The sequence below is a fragment of the Bombus affinis genome, chromosome 10, assembly GCF_024516045.1.
Source record: "Bombus affinis isolate iyBomAffi1 chromosome 10, iyBomAffi1.2, whole genome shotgun sequence".
Lineage (NCBI taxonomy): Eukaryota > Metazoa > Arthropoda > Insecta > Hymenoptera > Apidae > Bombus > Bombus affinis.
The window spans coordinates 6,730,799-6,750,900 of NC_066353.1; the positions used below are offsets into that span (position 1 = coordinate 6,730,799).

At 40.2% G+C, this 20,102-nt stretch overlaps 2 protein-coding genes across 5 annotated transcripts in view; both read left to right on the top strand.

Moving 5' to 3' along the window:
- Nucleotides 1-20,102, top strand: part of LOC126920983 (protein shuttle craft) — a 219,593-nt gene that overhangs the window by 60,463 nt on the left and 139,028 nt on the right. The window lies entirely within an intron of this gene.
- The window catches only part of LOC126920979 (tyrosine-protein phosphatase 10D), a 48,258-nt gene that overhangs the window by 19,291 nt on the left and 8,865 nt on the right, over nucleotides 1-20,102 (top strand). For 2 of the 4 annotated variants that reach the window (XM_050732036.1, XM_050732038.1), the window contains exons 2-15: nucleotides 6,940-7,186; nucleotides 7,606-7,881; nucleotides 7,994-8,200; nucleotides 8,328-8,681; nucleotides 8,915-9,087; nucleotides 10,100-10,463; nucleotides 11,116-11,385; nucleotides 12,573-12,875; nucleotides 13,629-13,907; nucleotides 15,308-15,717; nucleotides 16,502-16,879; nucleotides 18,658-18,850; nucleotides 19,163-19,177; nucleotides 19,539-19,707. In XM_050732036.1, coding sequence (XP_050587993.1) covers nucleotides 6,940-7,186; nucleotides 7,606-7,881; nucleotides 7,994-8,200; nucleotides 8,328-8,681; nucleotides 8,915-9,087; nucleotides 10,100-10,463; nucleotides 11,116-11,385; nucleotides 12,573-12,875; nucleotides 13,629-13,907; nucleotides 15,308-15,717; nucleotides 16,502-16,879; nucleotides 18,658-18,850; nucleotides 19,163-19,177; nucleotides 19,539-19,707 — 3,638 coding nt within the window. The remainder of the gene's footprint in view (nucleotides 1-6,939; nucleotides 7,187-7,605; nucleotides 7,882-7,993; nucleotides 8,201-8,327; nucleotides 8,682-8,914; nucleotides 9,088-10,099; nucleotides 10,464-11,115; nucleotides 11,386-12,572; nucleotides 12,876-13,628; nucleotides 13,908-15,307; nucleotides 15,718-16,501; nucleotides 16,880-18,657; nucleotides 18,851-19,162; nucleotides 19,178-19,538; nucleotides 19,708-20,102) is intronic. The other 2 variants (XM_050732037.1, XM_050732039.1) reach the window with 1 other exon arrangement.

Below are 20,102 nucleotides of genomic sequence, written 5' to 3' on the forward strand. Positions count from 1 at the left end.
AGGTTCGTGACAGATTCGTAACGAATTCGTGGCAGTAACACGGCTATGACCAATGAACGATCGATAGTACCAAGGAGCGTTTGTCACGGGAAATCCGTTAAAAATTTTAACTTTTTTACGATTTTTACGATTAATTGATTTTAACGGGCGATTTTTGTTTGATACATTTTCCTCAGCCACGACGATCTATATCGTTTAACAAAATTTTTCCGTGTCGAAAGCGATTGAACAACTGCTACTGTAAAAACACAATAATTCTTCTTTTTTTTTTTTTTCAAAATTGATCTTTCAAAAATTAGAAAGAGAAAAGAAAAGAAAGGATATGCAGATTCGCGTGTGGATCACGAAGATCTCCAACAGGAATAGTCCAGCGAAGATCGCAAAATTTTTTTTCCTTTTTTTCTTTTTCTTTCTTTCTTTTCTTTTTTTTTTTTTTTTTTTTTTTGTCCTTTCGACGAGAAAAGAAGGAGGGACAATTGAGTTCGTCGCGTACACTTTTTCCATTCGATTAGTAAAATTTTCACGGAGGTAAGGACTTTCTCTCTGAAATTCGATTCAAAGGGACCGTGCTGCTCGTTTTTCTCGAGAATGTTTGTCTTTGACAAACCCAAGACCTTTCGGTTTACGCCATTAGGTATTCCACGCAGGGACGCCACGTATAGTTTATTTAGAGATTCGGGACTCATCCGTGAACGAAAAACCGGAGCGGAACAAAACGAATATGCACGGAATTCCTGTAACGGCGACGAATATTCGTTGAGCGAACTAGAGTACATCTACTATATAGAATTAGCTTAATTAAAATATCGACGATCAGTTTGGAATCGTACCAGCCTCGCCGATCGTCGATGATTTTCCGATACGTTGCAGAGATCGACGTTTCGAACAACTTTTTCCTCTTATAACGTATAACTGCCTCGCTTTCGCCTTAGCTTTCCAGATACACGTTCGAAAAACACTGTCGGCGTTATTTTATCCGGCCGTGGTAAGCGTGCTGGCAAACGACGCGAATTATAAACAGAACTGGGCGTAGCGATATCGACGGTTTTTCGCGAATATCTGGCAAACTAAGGTCGAACGGCGGTTATACGTATAGGAAAAAGTTGCCACTGAATCATGGCCCCGACAACGTATTCGAAAGTCATCGAAATCGAACGATTACCACCGACGGCAGAAGCGAATGTCGTACGATTTTTCATCCCGATTTATCACGTAAAATAAATCCGTGCATCGATCGCGCAACGTGGATCGGCGAGCGTGACCTTCCTTCGGCCAAACGATGCACGGTACGTACATACCTGTAACTTACGTAACTTGTTCGTTAACGAGATGTATAGAAACGACGTCGAGCGTTATATACGCAAAGCGTTGTTACGAGCGCGTCGCTTGCTGCCTGCAGGCGTACGCGTAAATGAGAAGAAAACGCGTTGTACTTGGGCCACGTGTTTGCGATCGAAAGCGCGTAAGTCGAACGGCGACAAAAACCGCAAGCGATTCGGCCGCGACAGACTCGCCCATGGCAGACGTTCTTCTTCGCTGGTCGTGGACATTGAAAGCGAACACGGAGAAAGCGCGCGTACGTTAAAAGCAAACGGGCCTCGATAGATCGTTTCGTCGATCACCTGATAATATCTGTCCCGTTCGTTCTCATGATTTCTTATCTCTGCCCTTTCTATCGAATATTTCATGCTCTATAGTATAAACTATAAATTGTTTTAATAGTTTCAAAGAATATGTAGGAAGGAATTTCTTAGTTACTCGCTGTTCTTTGATAGAACAAGATTAATCGATGTCAGTTTTACGTGGAAACGTCGTTAAACTCGGAAGCAAGAGAAATTTGATCGCACCACTGTTCCACGAGGGTTATTCGCGCTTGAGTTTACAGGTGGTATTCCACGTTATTGGAACTCGCGTCAAAGTCTCGAGAACTAGTTGGTGCGAGTCAAGAGCAAGCGTTCTCGCGTGCCTTGGTATTGTTTCTCACGATAATCGCGCTAGATATTTTCCGAATATGTACCGCGAAAATATCCTACGCTATAGATCATGGATCATACATAGGTGGAATAGAGGAAAACGCCAGACGGCGGATTTTGCAAGGAAAGAGAAATAATTGACAAGTAGAAGGAATCTAACGAAAAAATGTTGCGGAGGAGGGTGAAGAATTTCTACTTTCGACGACGGTGGAATGTACGTTACCTGCTCCACGAGAGCATTACGCGCACGCGAGCTTCTTGATCGTGACTTTTTTTAATGGGTGAATCGTTGGAAAACGTGAAACGATTTTGTGAATAATTCTCTCGACGTTATGTATATATGTATGTATGTATGTATGTGTAAGATGCTGTCAGGGGTACGGTATTTTTTCCCAAAAGTCAGGAAACGTCCGCGTTTCAACATTTAATTTCGAAAGTGAAAGTTTTGATTTTAGCATCGTAATAAATCGTAGAATTGGACGTTTTTCGCCGATATTGGTTGCAGAACATTGTATAAAGAAAGTAAAACGGACCACTTTGGTAAAATTGAAAAATGGCAAATCAAGAACGATTACGCAAAATAGGAACATTCTGTTTACATATCGATTGAAATATATCGAAGGAAAGGGCAAAAGAGATTGAGAGAAACAGTTAGAATCAACGGTATAGGCTTTAAACGTCGATTCGAATACGCAAAAGGCAATGAAATATATCGACGAGACGTCAACAGAGATCTACGAGGATTCTTGCAGAGGTATTCTCACGTTTTTATGTCTCGTACGAGTCACGAGTCAGAATCAGAATCAATGATATTCGGTATCGATCGTGGTGGCGATAGTTACGCCTAACGGATTACGAACGTGAATTCTCGTGGTATTTTTAGTACTCGCCGACCGATGAGCTGGCAGCTAACGTATAGATTGTTGCACCCCTGCTCCATTATGATTTATCTCGTTAAACGGCACGACGAACGCGCGTCTATTTACGCCGAGTCGTCGCATCGAGCTCGATCAGCGAGTTGCTACGACCGTCTATTCATCCGTCTCTCTTTCAGTACGGGCCAAGATAGACGGTGTACGAGCTGCTTTGGAATTTCGCGCGACACATCGCATCGGTATACACGTAACGTTCGCTGCACCACCTAATCCGCGTACTCCAGCGTGTTCCGTGTTCGAGGCATTCGCGCGCGTTAGACATCAATCGCCAACAGAGAATAAACGACTCGCGGTTTTTTTAACGAATCAAACTCGGAATCGAATCCGAGACTATCGGAGAAAAGAAAATTCCAGTTTATTCGTAGGTGATATTTTATTCGCTGGGAAAAACGCGCGCATCTTCGTCTTAAGTCGAATTGTAACTCGATACATTCGTTAAACTCCGAAACGTCTCTCTCGTTTATCTTTTAGAATTCAGCAATTTACATACGCGCAAGATGTCGTACGTTGATTCGTACAGTTAGTATTCGTTAAGCACGACAGGAATCACGCGCGCTACGTCACGTTTGCTTGCGATTCTAAATCGATACAGGGTCGTCTAATGTAATCGCGTTGTTGCATCGCGACAAGCGAACCGATACACGTAAAACGTGCTTTTGCGCTACTTGAACGTATTTGAAATATTTTACACATCGACCAAGTCAACTTGATTTGCTTAATTTGAATTCTCGTTGTGGAACAATGCCTTTCCTCTGTCCGCTTTTGAAAGTGTCAAGACAAGCGATGACTGCCACATCGTAGCGATAGTTTTCGCATTAAACGAGCTTGACGTTTAATTTTGAAGTAAGAGAGTATAGTATCTAATAAATTCCCCCGATAAACTTCCCTCAAACCTAGTAAATAGAGAGCAAAGAGAGATTTTTTTTTTTATACCAAATTCAAAGTAGGTGCATTCGCTTTTCTATATAAGGTTTTTGGGTAAAACTTGTCGAGTTTCGGTGATGAAAAGATTTGGAGTTTACGCGTACTCGATAATTTCCATTTCATCCGATGGTGTAAGATGTAAAAACACGTTTCTCGCGTTTAGAATGGAACAACGATATCTGGTATAGCGCGACGACGAATACAGTATCGTAGACTAATCGCAAGTTGCGTCGGTTGTTTCGAGGGAGAATCAAAATATTTGACGTTCTATATTTCATTTTACCAGAGTTTAGTGTCATATTCATCGAAGAAGGCCGTATACACTCGACGAGGTCCGATCAATTTCGTTCACGGGCACGCTATTTATCGATTATCGTTACAACGAAATATTTATCGTGCGTTACGGTTAAATTTACGATATCGTTGCGTTTAGAGCCATTTCTCTTTCTAAGAAACAGAGATTGGCATCTAATTTATCAAACGGTAACGCGACGATTTACGTTGAAATAATTATTACCCATGACTATTGTGATATTGCGATCGCGCGTTACATAAAGCGAAATCGTAGCATTTCTGTGTCGCGATATTGCGTATCTGGATCGTGATACGGAGACATCCGACCAGACGAGGCCACCAGTCAATGGCAAAGAGGCATAAACCTTTGTGGTATTTATAGTATACATTTATAGTATCATAGCGAACGCACATATTCTTTGCTATTGGATAAGTTATACGGCAGAAGTCTGATTATTATCCGAGTTTCATTCTATTCATAGCAGGACGACCCCGGATAGCCGAGGCCGTTCCAAGAATCGAATCGTACTATCGAAATCTCGTTAACGAAAGAATCAAATATGGTGCTTATATACGCATATATAAGTTTCTTTTTTTATATTTTCATCTGCATTTTGGAAAGCAATATCGATCCTGACCTTTTCCTTTGATTCGACTCTTAAAATTCCACTTTATTCGAATTCGACTCTGAAAGGTCTAGAAATAATGCTAGAAATCTTTGGATCGATCGGAGCCATGAGATAATAATTTGATCGAACCGAGATGAAACCGGCGCCGAACCGAGAGAGGACCGGTGATAGCTAAATCTACGTTGGCGTCGCGTTTCAACGACGAGCACCGATAATCAGCGGCAACGTACGCGCGTATAAAATAATTCCCGGCAAATTCCGCTCCAACCCTGTCCGAATGAAATTCTCCGTCGGTTTCCCACGCGCGTATATACACGCACACATACACACACGTATATACAGACGCCATATGCCCTTGTACATTCCGATTCATAAGTATCAGCACATTTGCGAAAAATCGAGCGAAACCAGAGTATAAGGGCAGTCGTAACGTTGTATTTCTTATAGCATTTCGTACTTTTGTACAACTAGACAAATTTCATACTACGGGAATAGTACTAGTATACATACAAGGTATTCTTAGTGGGTGTATTTGTATAAGTCTGTAGTCTTCTAAGACTTGAATCTCACCATCTACTACATGCACTAGATCATAAAATGAAGATAGTTTCTTTAGTTCAGTTCCTTGTATAATATACAAATTGGGGTGTGTATCTGATATTTTATACATAGATGTTGTGTAGTCCCCTGATGGGGTTTCTATAAGCGCGTAAATACTTCGACAAAGTATTGCACCGTGTATAATACGTAATGCGTAACAATTTTCTATGGTAAATGTCGAAACGTTTATACCAATACGTAGCTGGTTTCGTTTAAAACGGTAAATCTTCTTTTACGGTATTTATGAACGGGAGTGTACGTATGGCACGACCCAGCGATGGGTTATTTCGCTGTTCTTCTTCGTACAATTAGGAATTCCTGTCGTCGTTCGCGACGACGCGACGCGCGCGCCCAAGCGCCGGATGAAAAGAGCTACGACGAGGAAAAGGGAGCGCGCGAGCTGGCGGATTCTGTGGGAAACGGAGAGGCGAAGCAGCGAAGGAGGGATCGATATGTAGCGACCCGAACGTCGCGACCGGATCTAGGAAAGCGCCATCGTCGCGACGGAGAAAATTTCTCGAAATTGGTAAAGAAGAGCTTGGAAAACTTGTTGCGCGAATAGCCGATAGTTTATCAAAAGAGGCTGGATAAGGAGAAACAGGCGAGAGACGGTGCTCCGTCTGCTGTCGGAGTCGGTGAATCCCAATAAGTTAGTTGATATTGTCCGAACGATGACGAGAGCTTGAACGGTAGAACGTTGGAGACGAGTCGATAGCGTGAGAGAGACAAGGGCCGAGGATGTTGGTATCCTATCGTTTCTCAGAAATCTCGAAGGGAGGAAGAATCTCGATCGCTTGTCGTATGCAAACTCGAGCGTCAAGCGATAAACTCAGGACCTATCCTACCATGAAATTTTCGGCTTTTCGCGCTATATAAGCAGCCGAGGTTACGAAAATCTCAACCCAATAACCAAACGACGCTACAAGCAGTTGCTCCAACGAACGAATCGCTGCCTGTGACCGTTGAAATACGGTACAGTTTCTTTTCGTTCCTTCGAACCGCTGAAACGGAGGTACCAATGACGGATAGAGCGGTCAAATTGATATCGTTTTTATATATATATATATATATATATATATATATATATATATATATATATTATTCGATGTCCGCTGCAAACCGTCGCGTTACGGTTGAGTAACGGCATTATAAATTTGCGGTGCGCCTCTTTCCCACGTCTGTCTCACCGCTTCCGGCATACCGTGAACACTGTGCGGTATACACTGTACATCGTGAGCATGTACCAGCGATAGCACTCTATCGGAATTCATAGTTACGAGCATCGTCGTCGATAATATTCCTACGAGACGATTTTTAATAGAGACTTTTAATTTAAAGACGCTTCTCGGACAACCTAACGGATAAGAGAATTTCGTTTCTACGGTCGATCTTTATCGGTCCGTACGTACAACTATCGATTAGCCTTTTTAACGTATTACGGTTTGAGAAAAATCCCAGCTGCCGACCAAATTACCACCCGCTATTACCCATTTTTCTTATTTATAGTAATTTTCGATTTTTCATTTTCTCGGACGTTCGTACAAATACATACCGTTGTCAGAGGTGTTTATCGGTTGTTTCTAGGTCACGTATTCGGCGGATCTCGCGATCGAGATACCAGGAAACTTGAGTCAAGGCGGTTCCTGGTATCGTTTGGACTACAGTCCTGCCGTTGGTTATCCGCCACCGAATACCACCATAGCCGCTACCGACATCGGTGATGTGATCAAATTCAAGGACGGACTTCCTGGCACTAGATACGAATTTTGGTTATACTATAGCAATAGCACGCTTCACGATTGGTTGACATGGACCGCGTCGATAACCACAGGTACCGTAAATTTTGCTCGCCTACGATATACTCTTTCTTCCGATTCGCCAAAAAATTTCGTAATTCTAAAGTATTCGTGTAATCTAATTTGATCCGATCGAATCTGATCTAATCCGACGTAATGTAACGATAATTAGTCGATGCAGCGTAAACATTTTTTCAATACTTGAAATTGGTCTGCTATTCTTCTGGAATTCTGTAATTCTCTTCATAAAATTATGAAGCAGACGATATCTAAATAGACGTTGCATCGAAAGTATCACGGGATATTAATTGAAACTTCTAACTAGATCGACTTTTAATCGCGTTTTTACTTTGCTCTCTGCTCGGTTTTGCAAATTACCGGCGATAACCGGACAGGGCAGGAAGTATCGAACGAAAATGAATAGGTTTTTTGTTGAGAAACGTTTGTTTCGCAGCGCCGGATCCGCCATCGAACCTCACGGTCTCGGTGCGAAATGGAAAGACGGCGATAGTTTATTGGTCGCCACCAGCCCAAGGCAATTATTCCGGTTTTCGGTTAAGGGTGCAAAGTTTCAGCGATACAGGAAATCCAAAAACCAGCGTCATTCCTGCGGACGCGGTTCCCTACGTGCTACGTGATCTCATCCCTGGGGCTACGTATTCTCTTCAGCTTTTCACCGTATTAGACACCAAAGAAAGCGTGGCGTACACCAGCAGGAATTTCACCACCAGTGAGTCGATCAAACGACACGCGCGCTTCGTTACGCTTCCGCTCCGCGAGATTACAAATGCGACGATTTGCTTAAAAAACAAGCAACGAGCCAGTCTCTTTTATTCTTATAGAACCCAACACACCGGGCAAGTTTATCGTGTGGTTTAGGAACGAGACGACTTTGCTAGTTCTCTGGCAACCGCCCTATCCTGCCGGCATTTACACCCATTACAAAGTTAGTATAGATCCCGCTGATGCCATAGAATCCGTTCTTTACGTGGAGAAAGAAGGAGAACCTCCTGGGCCTGCACAGGCTGCTTTCAAAGGACTCGTCCCTGGTAACGTATTCGTTCAAATGATTTAACGTATATCGTCTCGCGCTTACGTCTCCAATTTCAAACTAACGTTACGGATTGTAACTTTGTAACGTTTGTCGTTTTGATATCCTATTTCTGGTCATCGCAGGCAGAGCTTACAATATTTCGGTTCAAACGGTGTCGGAGGACGAAACCTCCGCTCCCACGACTGCACAGTATCGAACGGTGCCATTACGTCCCCTCAACGTTACGTTCGACAAGTCTTCCATAACGTCCAATTCCTTTCGCGTTTTCTGGAATCGCCCCGAAGGAAACTCGGAATTCGACAAGTATCAGATATCTTTGGGAGGTAACAGAAGACTAGCGCCGGTTACCAGGAACAGAGACGACGAGAGCAAATGGGAATTTAAAGATTTAGAGCCGGGCAAAACATACCAGGTGGTTGTGAAGACAGTCTCAGGCAAGGTTACCAGTTGGCCAGCTAACGGAGACGTTACTCTAAGTAAGTTTTCCTAATTTCTACTTTGTTCTCGACTTTACAAGCGGCAAACGAAATTACAAGCGGTTTCCTGTTATAAATAAGTTTCTATTTCATCTTTTTCCGATCCTCTATAGATAGATATATAGAGGTATAGATGGATAGAGAGCGTATAAATGTACGCGTACAGTGTAAATTTAGTAAATTTCTCGATATATCGTTCTTTAAAATATCGCTTTTAACTTTAATATCCGTAGAACCGTTGCCCGTGCGGGATCTTCGCACTGTCATCGACGAAAAAACCGGCATGGTCGAAGTTTCTTGGCATCCTGAAAATTCAAGTACTCAGGATAGCTATAAGCTTCAGTATCACGAAGTGGAAACCACGATCGGCGGCGATAGCAATATGTTAACAACTGATAAGACCAAGGCAAGTATTTTATCTTACTTTTATTTTAACAAATGTACGATTCGATGAATTAAGATTTCATTTATCGCATAGGAATTTACGTTTCCATAATTTACAATGTGACTCGTATTTTAAATATTTTGCCACGATATTGGAAGAACGTTAAAGCAAACAAATGCGTCTATCGAGTCAGGGTTGCGTTTCGTTGTATGCATAGTATGATGGATTCCTACGAAAAGGCTGTCGTCATTCGTTACGGTATCGACAGAGAAGCGTAACGGCATTAATGGTTTCGCGTGTAGCGAAAACCGTTGGAAATTTGAAAAACATCGGCATTTTGGTTTTAATGATAATCGATGTTTCGAACAATTTCCTCTTTTGCATGTTACCGCTTTCGAGTTTCGAGATATTTGGAAAAATATGTCGGCGCTAATACGGCGAATTCTGTCTGTAATTTTATCGTACGGCCGTAGCAGCGTACGCGTCGGTATTGATTGCCAGCCGCCTAAGACCGCGATTATAAAGAACCGCGAAAGCGGCAGAGCGGTGGAACGAGCGACGGCTGACCGACGGAAAACAAAATCAAACCTGATAGATTAAGAAGCGACGAGCGGCGGTTACATGTATAAGAAAAATTAGTCTAAAATCATATACCCGACGACGGACATATCTCGTAAATCATCGAAATCCAAGATGATCGACCATCGAAAATATTCACTATATACGATGTATAATTTTTTGCATGTAAAGACTTGAAAGTCATTTGAAGTTTTAAAAAAAACTGTAATTTCAAGCTGATATCGATTTACGTACGTACATATACGTAGATATGTAACAAATTAAATAGGATAGGAGGGAATTTGAAATTCAAATTGCTTTAATTCCAATCTTCCAACGATATTTTCGTATTGATAATTTTGTGACTAAAATTAATTGAAAGACGGCCGATTTAACAAGTTGATAGTCGATTGGTAATTTTGTATATCTGTTTCGACTAATATTTACGTAATATCGTACGATTATTTATTTTCAGGTTACGTTAGAAGCTTTATTACCCGGCAGAAACTATTCGATAATCGTTCAGGCGATTAGTAATAAAATCGAATCAAACGAGACTGTGTTGTACCAAGTCACACGACCCTCGAGTCCCATAATCGAGGATTTGAGGCCAACCGAGATGGGATTGAATATCTCGTGGAAGAGCGACGTTAATTCGAGACAGGAGAAATTTGAAGTAACGCACAATAGGAACGACACTGGGGAGAGCGCGACTACGTTAACCACGGAATCTCATATAGTTCTGGAAGACCTTTATCCTGGTGCAGCGTACGAAGTTAAAGTTTTCGCCATTAGCCACGGTCTGAGGAGCGAACCACACGATTATCTTCAAGCCGTTTGTAAATATGATATCACGTGATAATTCTCGAATTCAAAATCGTTAAATTTAAATAACGAAAATTATAAAATCGGGTTACGCAACAAGCATCGCAAGACACTAGCGAGCAAGATTTTCAGATTTTACGATTCGTTGCATTTTTTCCAATATTCCAACAAATTTTAACGCTTCGAGTTTAACGTTTCACGCTACAAGAATATGGAATAAGAAAATCGCGTTTAAAATTATAAACGTCGGATTTGTAGCGTTTTCCAAGGTTATCGCAAGATGAAACAAATATCGGTACGACATTTGTTTCAAATATTTTTACGTATCGTTCATACTCTTCGACATATTTACACGTTTCCAGATAAAACCGACACACGGTATACGAATATTTACATTTCTTAAATTCTTTGACCGTTACTTACGTTATAACAATTTTTGGAACAATTAATATCGTACCAGTAAAGCTTCTACGATATCCCGCGAGATTTAACATCGAAAGATGAACATGCTTATTACGTAACCTGATATATGCGTTGAGCATAAAAATAAGTTAAAGTTGCAGTACATGCCAATATTTTTGTTCATCGCTGTACATCTCTGAAAGACGTACGATACTCGAATTTTACTTTTCTCTCGTGGTAATTGATACGATTGTTCGATCGCAGTGCCACACCCACCAAAGAATTTAAGTATCGAGAAGGTAACGAGCAACACGGTTGTCGTGCATTGGGAGGCGCCAACCGATTCGCTGTATTCCGAATTTTCGATACGATATCGAACGGAGGATGATCCAAGATGGGTAAAATTGCCCAGTGTTCGAGAAACGGAAGCGGAAGTGGCGGATATGACACCAGGAGAGAAATACACGATTCAAGTGAATACCGTGAGTTACGGAGTCGAAAGTCTCTATCCCCTTCAAGTGAATCATACAGTTCGTAAGTAAATGATAAAATTGTACGTTTAAATAATTTTCGTACCGTATCTAATATTTTGTATTTTCTGTTTTCTCTTGCGAGTCGATAAATAAAATTTAAATAGTTGCCATTGCTATAATTTTTAAACTATGAAGATTCGAATAAACCACGCGTTTCAAAACAATGTTCGTGTTGTTAACATTATTTGCAAATAAAGTAAGAAACTATGCATAAATAGAAATAACTGTTTCTTCGTGAAAGATGACATCACTTTTTTGTCATCAAGTTTCTTTTTTTTTTCTATATACATATAATTTTGATAATTAAAGTTATGAGAATCGAAATTTTTGAAGCGTCAAAGTGAATAAGAAAAACAGAAATACGGGGATAAAATCATATGGCATAACCGCGACTCTAATGGAATGGGGTATAATTATTTAAGTTTGAAAAATTGAGAAACTGTTCGACGTTTATTGTTCGAACAAAGAATGTGTTGATAGAAGCAAGGAACCATTACTTAGTCGATTATTTAGTAAATGCAAAGAAAGGTATAGAAGATGTGTCTTATGTATGTCTTGTACGTTTTTGCACGTTTAACTTTTCTGTATACGCACATACATCCATAATCTATTTACAGTGGCTCACGAAAATATAGAACATTTTTATGAATACGTGTATTATATGCGTTGTACGAAACTTTCTGGAATTTCATCGATAGTATAACGAGACACGACTATCGTGATTGCATTGACAAAATTTGAAACAGATCCGAAAATATATACAAAGGTAAGTAATTTATCGCAGACGTATAGCTGGTAAAAAGTTAGTACGCTGCAAAAAATAACGATGTTAAAATTAGTGCTAAATATAGTCTCGCTAGATATTATCGTAGATACCTTTTACCGATACGATCTCAAACGTGACGATTGCCGATTCTTTGCAATGTGCATGTTTACGATAAATATGTCGAAAGTTTGACATATATTTTCAAATTCTATACAAATTATACCAAAGCAAAATACGGTCGTGATAGTCGTGTTTCGCTACAGCGTTTAGAACGCAACAATTTACGTGAAAAGTTTTCGATACGTTGAAATGCTTTGAAACGAGCCGCTACATCGTATTTCTTTTCTGTAACCTGCAAACGCTTCGATCGGAACATTATTTTCTTGTTTCGCCGATAATCGAAAAACTATATCCTGTTTCAGGACCGAATCCGGTACTTAACATCGCTCCGATCATCGATTCGACGAACGTGACTCTCGAATGGCCAAGACCAGAGGGTAGAATCGAAACTTACGTGATAAGATGGTGGCCAGTCAAAAACCCTCAAGACGTACGCAGCAAAAATGTCACGGAGAGTAACGACGTGACCAGCGTTCTTTACGAAGAAAATTCGGTGCAAAGGGTGCTTGTTAGCGATCTGATGCCAGGTGTTCAATATTCCTTTGTAATCTACACGGTCTCTTATAATCTATTCAGTGATATCACCAATCTAACAACTAGAACAAGTAAGTCTTATTGTTCGTTTGTTCTCGCAGCAATCCTCCTGTAATTTAACTAATGGCTACGTTTCTCTTTTTCGATGAATTGTCCAACTATTTCACCGAAATAGTCAAAATTTGCTTTATCACGAGTACTAACCCTATACTTGAATCGATACCATTCGTGGTTATTTCGTTACTAATCGCGTGTGTGCCGCGTGACACAGTGACGATACACCTTTAAATGCATTTTTCACACATGCAAACACCTTAGAAACAATCTTATTCCGTAAAATAATTTACGATCGTTGATATCTCTGTTTAACCGAAATCCTACGATATATGACACGTTTAAATTACTTTATCTAATTCGAAGCATCAAGTTATTTGCATCAAAGCGTTTAACTAAAAACTTATCGTATATAATAATCTAATTTTACGACATTTTCAACGTAGATATCGTAGATACGGTAAGAAATTCCGATTACACGTACAAGAGAAAGATGGAAAGATCTTGTATCTATCGTAGTTAAAACTTCGTTCTAGCCGTTCAATTTGTCTTTCATTGAGAAAACCAATCGTACGTATTTCAAATAGAAGAAGGGAAATTTAAAATGTTAGGAAATTGTATCAAACGTAAAAGAGTAAGCCTGTTCGAATTCGATCTAAATAAAGAGAAACGTGATTAAAGTTGCGGTAAAAAAAGTTTCCTGTAAAAGGAAACGGAAAAGAGAAAAGAAAGAGAGAGAGAAAAAAAAAACACGAGTCTATCGAATTCAGTGCCGCTGATCCAATCGGAGGTGGTTGTGGTGGTCGATCAGGATCAGCCCGACTCGTTAACATTGAGATACACACGGACTCCCGTTCAGTCATCCAAGTTCGATTTGTATCGATTTCGGATCAGCGACGAGAACAACACGACGAAGGAGCGGATGGTCGACGACGTAGACACCAAGGTGACGTTCACGGGCCTTATACCTGGTAAACTATACAACGTCACGGTATGGACTGTCAGCGATAACGTGGAGAGCAGACCTTTGCTTAGGCAGGATCGACTTTGTGAGTATTTTGCCTGTGGAGAAGCATCTTTATGTATTTCACTGTGATTAGACGTTTTTCGATGCACGAGCGTAAAAGTAAATTCAGGCAGTAACGAATACGCGAAATTTAAAAATTGGAAAAGTTAATCGCGATGGGAAAAGCGACGAGGGTCGACAAGTTTAGCTGTAACGGCAAAAGAAAACGACGATTCGCTGATTTTTATTCAAAAAATGACCAAAGTCGAACAATTTCGTTTCATTTCGAATAAAATTGTAAAATTAAGAAATTTTTTTTATGAAAATTAACATTTGTGATTATATTTTGTATTGTAGGAAGAAGAGGTTTAGTATTAATTTGCCGATAGGTACGTTTAAACGCCAAGGTTTGAATCAATTTACCCAGTTAACACAGGTTAATTGCGTGAAGCCTCTACTTATCGTTTCGTAACGGAACTCGATATTAAGATACTATATTCGTTTGAAACGTTCGTTACGCAGCTTGCGTTAATAATGCTTATTGAAGCGTACATCGAGACAGTACGAGCTCCAACGAAACTCCACTTAAGAACGTGGTGCTTTTCTCTTGGTCCAAGTTCAACTTGCCCGTAATGCTCGAAATCATACGTAAATGTAATTAACCAACGAGAGTAAAAAAAATAACGATTTAAGCAAACTTCTTCGAAATGACTAACCGTGTTATCTTCCTCGTAAGTCGTTTCAAACGCATTTTAGTCTGAAAATGTGTTGGTAAAGTAGTATTTCGGAATTGTATTCTTCCATGGTTAAATCGTTGCGATGCAAACATAAGAACCTGAAGAATTAATGGTAATTGTTAATAATCTGCTTTCCTTATCAAAGATAACAAAATCAGAGAAACGAATTGTTATTAAGAAATCGAGATTGAAATCGAGGTTTCAAAAATGTACGACGCTTTCTTAAATCGTCATCTTAAACGTACAATATTTCTTCGATCCTGGATAAATTCGTTGTTCAACGAATGGTTATGGTTTAAAAAACACCGTACGGAGTAAAATGTCGTGGACGATCGACGAAAAGTTTGGAATCGCTACGTATCCGATGGAAAAATTAATAGAAAGTAAGAATTTTAAAAAAAGGCCAAGAAGATCTATCGATAGTTGTAGCCTTGAAATTAGCCAATTCGTTATAGAGTTAATAGTTGGCGAGAGATTTCGATCGTTTGCCCAATGACGTCTATCGCGATATCTGTCTGTTTATTTCAGACAATCGAAGAAAACAATTACCATTGTTTGTATCGTAAAGTAACGATTAGTTGCTATTTAATTAGTAGTTTACGTCTCTCGAGAACACTTTAAATTCCATTTTACGCGTAATATAAATAGGCGAATTACTGGCAAACGTGGTTGCCTTTGTCGGTAATTTGGTGAAATCTATTTTCAGATCCCGAACCAGTCACATCCATTCAAGCGGTAGAGGTGAACGATACAAGAATTACGTTAACCTGGGATATTCCGCGTGGACAGTACGACGCTTTCGAAGTTCAATATATAAACACCGAGGAAAATTATATTCAAAATGTCACGAGCACGAATATAATAACCATCTCCGATTTGAAGCCGCACAGAAATTATACTTTTACGTTGGTAGTACGTTCCGGTACGGCGTCCTCTTATTTGAGAATATCGAATCCTGTGAGCGCAAGTTTTACAACAAACGAATCTTATCCTGGCAAGGTGGAAAAGTTTCATCCTACGGATATTCAGCCTAGTGATATTAGTTTCGAGTGGTCGTTACCTAGTCAGGAACAAAATGGAATCATTAGAAAATATACAATCACGTATGGGCTGGAGGTAAGCATATCTTTGTTATTGATATCAATTTTTCACTCCACGTTCGATACTACGTGTGTTTTACGTTAACGGATAGTTATCCGTTAATCCATTTATCACGCTATTAATAACACGTCTATTGTTCTCTATATATGAAAGTATCGAGATACATTGTTACGTTTGTCAGCTTTTTATCTTCCATCGCTTCGGAATTAGAGTTCGGCCCGTGTGTATGGGATATCCTGTGCAAATACGCGTATCTTCTGAATATAATCGATCCGCTAATTAAAATTTAGCAAGCGGGAACAAGTCGTCGGACACTTTTTGCCAAGATACGGACATAATAATTTCTAATTTTTTTTATAATACGAGTGGTTGATAATTACAACGTTCGCCTATACCGACGCTAAATTTACTAATCGTAAATGTAAGTGTCAAACGATTTACGAATAAATACGTTATCGAATAAAGCAAAATAAAGCAACTGTAATAAACGAAAATTTACTTTGTCTTATTCGCGAAGTAAGATTCGCGAAAACTCGGCGTTTCAGCGAATTTACGTTCGAAGAACAAGTATTAGCATCGAGTTAATCGTGATTCACGCACTTTCCCCACCACACATTCGGCATATGGCGCACATAAACGAACGTCCGGTAATATTAAAATTGGAAAAGGAAACGAAGGAAACAACGAGATTCGATCGAAATTAGATGCGGCATTTTAAAGCAGTATTTTAAGTAGCACGCGCGAAGAATAATCCGCGATCGGATTAAATTAACACGTTGTTTCTTATTACCGTCATCAGGGTTCGACTCACACTCAAATGCAAGACTTTAAGCCGAACGAGTATCGCGGCATCGTCAAGTCTCTGATACCTGGAAAGACGTACATCTTTCGGATTCAAGCGCAAACGAGGATCGGCTTTGGTCCCGAAGCGGTGTGGAAGCAGAAAATGCCGATTCTGGCACCGCCGAAACCCTCCACCCAAGTAGTGCCGACCGAAGTGTGCAGGAGCAGTACCACGATACAAATACGATTCCGTAAGAACTATTTCAGCGAGCAGAATGGCGCGGTTACGTCTTACACGATCATCGTGGCCGAAGATGACAGCAAGAACGCCTCTGGTTTGGAGATGCCCAGCTGGAGGGATGTCCAGGCGTACAGCATCTGGCCACCGTATCAGGTAAGAATATTCCAGTAATTTCTCTTCGATTTAAGAATATTTAAGAATATCTCTATTCTAGATATAGATATTATTCCGTTAGGTTTCGATAGATTCTTTGAAATGGTGACCAAGTAACCACCTAATCGATAAGTTGCACATTTTCTACCTACATATAATACGGGTTATATATGCCGCGAGAAATGCTTTTTCTATGATTTTTCTACGTTAAACGAAGCAATTGGAAACGGCAAAGACGAAAATGATAAATGGAAGCGATAGGAATATCGTATCGCGGTTGTTCGATCCAAGTTCCGCGCAAACAAATATTAACGTAATAGAAGGAAATCCAAATGCCATCGAGAAGACACATACTTGTCGGTTACGTCAAGCTTTTTTCATTGCAAATCGAGCGACGAGATGCGATGCGTCATCGATGTGGCGAATGATATTGCAATCGAGATGTAAAATAATTAATGCAACGCGTTACAACTCGTTGGCTTGCAAGATCACGAACAAACAACGCGAACCACCAAGAAATACGTAGACTCGAGACCACGCATAAACAATTAGTGTTTGCGCGATCGTTGCATTACGCGTTATACGTATGTGTGTCTTAGGCGCGTCTTGGCGTGCAACAGTCGATGGGCGAGCGTGCGTGTTTCTAGTTGTCGTTAAAGAGACGCGTTAACGAGGCCGATACAAATTGCGCCGAAACAAAATATTCGGACGTTGTAATGGTGAAACGCGTAGAAATGAAATGGGTAGTATCTTTGTGCTACGTGAAAATTAAGGAAATACGATCGTAAGAAATACAGAATCGTAAGAAATATCGTGCGAATTGACTCAACGAGGAAACTTTTATTCGACAGTTGAGTTCTACCGATAGCGATCGTCGTATAAGACGAGAAACGATCGACGGTTGCCAATAACGAGTCTGATTTCGAACACGACGTTGATCCTGAAAAGTATTAAATGTTTCCGCGTGAAAAAAGTATAGTACGTCCCATATTACGTATAGCAGTTGAGTTTCGTTTACGATGGAGTCGAAGCATTTTTCTTTCAGTTTATGCGTTCAGTTATGTCTTTTTTCTTTCTGATCGAATACGGATAAATGAACGTCGACATACGATCACTCCAGTTATACTATGGATGTTTTAAAAAATTTGATCGTGAACACAAGAAAAATAGTTACGCAGGTAATGATCGTTCTTTCGCTGTTAGTCGTTAGTCGCTGTGTTAGGGCGTATAATTATATCGTTATACGGTACACAGGGTGGACAGGCGGACCGTACAAGTAACGTACAAGTAACGAATGTCTCCGCCTAAATGTCCCTTTGAATTCTGCCGATGGAAAAACGTTTCCCGCGTAATGCGAATAATACGAAAGGACCGAAATCAATGTTTTTTTCAAGGTTGTTCTTTCCGGAACTTTCAAAGTTATTCGCGTTCGGATATGTAAAACAACACGATGTTGAAACGCCTTGGACGATTAAAGTTTTGCGCCAAAGTTATATCTAGTAGCTGTAGGCAGCCTGTGAACGTAAATAAATGTAAATAATTACTTTACCGATGATTCCCGAGAATCTAAAGCGCCGATCATTTTCGATATCGACGAACCGTTTACGATTAATCGCTAAACTTTGTTTCGCAGCACCACTCTTCTTTTCTTCTTTTCTTTTTTACTTTTTTGCAGTCTACCGTAAAAGATAGCGCCGCAGTATTGGTCGTGTTAAACCACGTAGGCCACAATTTCTCCGGCGTTCGTTTATACGATTCGATGCGTGTTTGATTCGCAGGTGATGGAACCTTACTATCCTTTCAAAAACGGCTCCGTGGAGGATTTCACGATCGGTAGCGAGAATTGCGACAACAAGATTGGATACTGTAACGGGCCGTTGAAGTCTGGATCCACGTACAGAGTAAAAGTTCGAGCGTTCACCGCGCCGGACAAATTCACGGACACCAGTTACAGTTTTCCGATTCAAACAGGTGAGAATGATCGTGCGAAGACACGCTAACGTTCGTTCGACTCGCTGATGTTAGGAAATTCTTCTAATTTACGGGACGACAACACGACAAGGACGTAGTTTTTATGCTTCGCGAGGACCGTCCGGATACCTCATTTTGCCCGCTTCGTTAACAATGTATCTTTCTTTTGCCTGGTCTCGCGTACAGTCTTGTTTCAAATTCGTCGTCTAGATTAAAAATCCACTCTCCGTGGGAGTCTGCTTGTTGTAACATAGCTATATGGGAAGCTTGCTAAATTCATGCCTCGTTATTTCATGCACATGTCTGCTCAAGGATTGCTGCTGGCAGGTAAAGTAATAGAAATAAACAAGGTTATTACGAATAATTATTTATAAATTTACGATCCGTTACAATTCCAAGTCAACGATCTAGATCAATAAGACGCAGTTCCTTTGTCATCTGTTAATTCGCACGCGTCCTTCGACCTTTCCATCTCGCCATATTGATTTTTGCATTTCCACTTTTAAATCTCTTTAGAATGGTCAACGTATTTAATATTTTGATCACGATTCAAATTCCGCACGATCAAAAACCAAACATAGAGCGTGAACTTATAAAAACTTATACACGGCGGATAATCGTAACATTTTAGACCGAATTAATTCGATAAACAGAGTTTTCCATTGAGATTTTGTCGTATTCGAAACAGATAAGGACAATACGGCTATCATAGTTGGAGTCACGGTTCCGATAGTACTCTTATTGACCTTATTGGGCATTGGATTGCTGGTGAGGCGAAGAAGAAGTCAAGGACGTAAAACGACCGAAACGAGGACCACCGACAACTTGTCTTTGCCAGATAGCGTGATCGATACTAGGCAAGTAGGATATATATGTATATGTAAGTAGTTTTAGATATTTCGATGAAATCAGTGGTCAGTTATGAGCAAAGATTCGTTTTAAATTTCTATATTTTCTATATGCGAACTAGAGGGATAATATCCTGTCAAGCTTGACGTAAATTGATATATTATTTGTACCGTACCACGTGATAACGATCGATTTGTCGATTTAATTTTACGAATAATCAAAGAAAGAACAAAGGCAGGAAACGAGGACACGAGTTAAGATCTCGATCGGGGAAGAAAAGAAAGATCGAGTTAATTTAAAGTCGTCCAAAGAGTGTTCGTCGTGTTCGATTTACGGAATTTATTCGTTAAATCGTCGAGCGAAAGTAACGTGAATCGATCATAAGCGATAATTAAATCTCTTG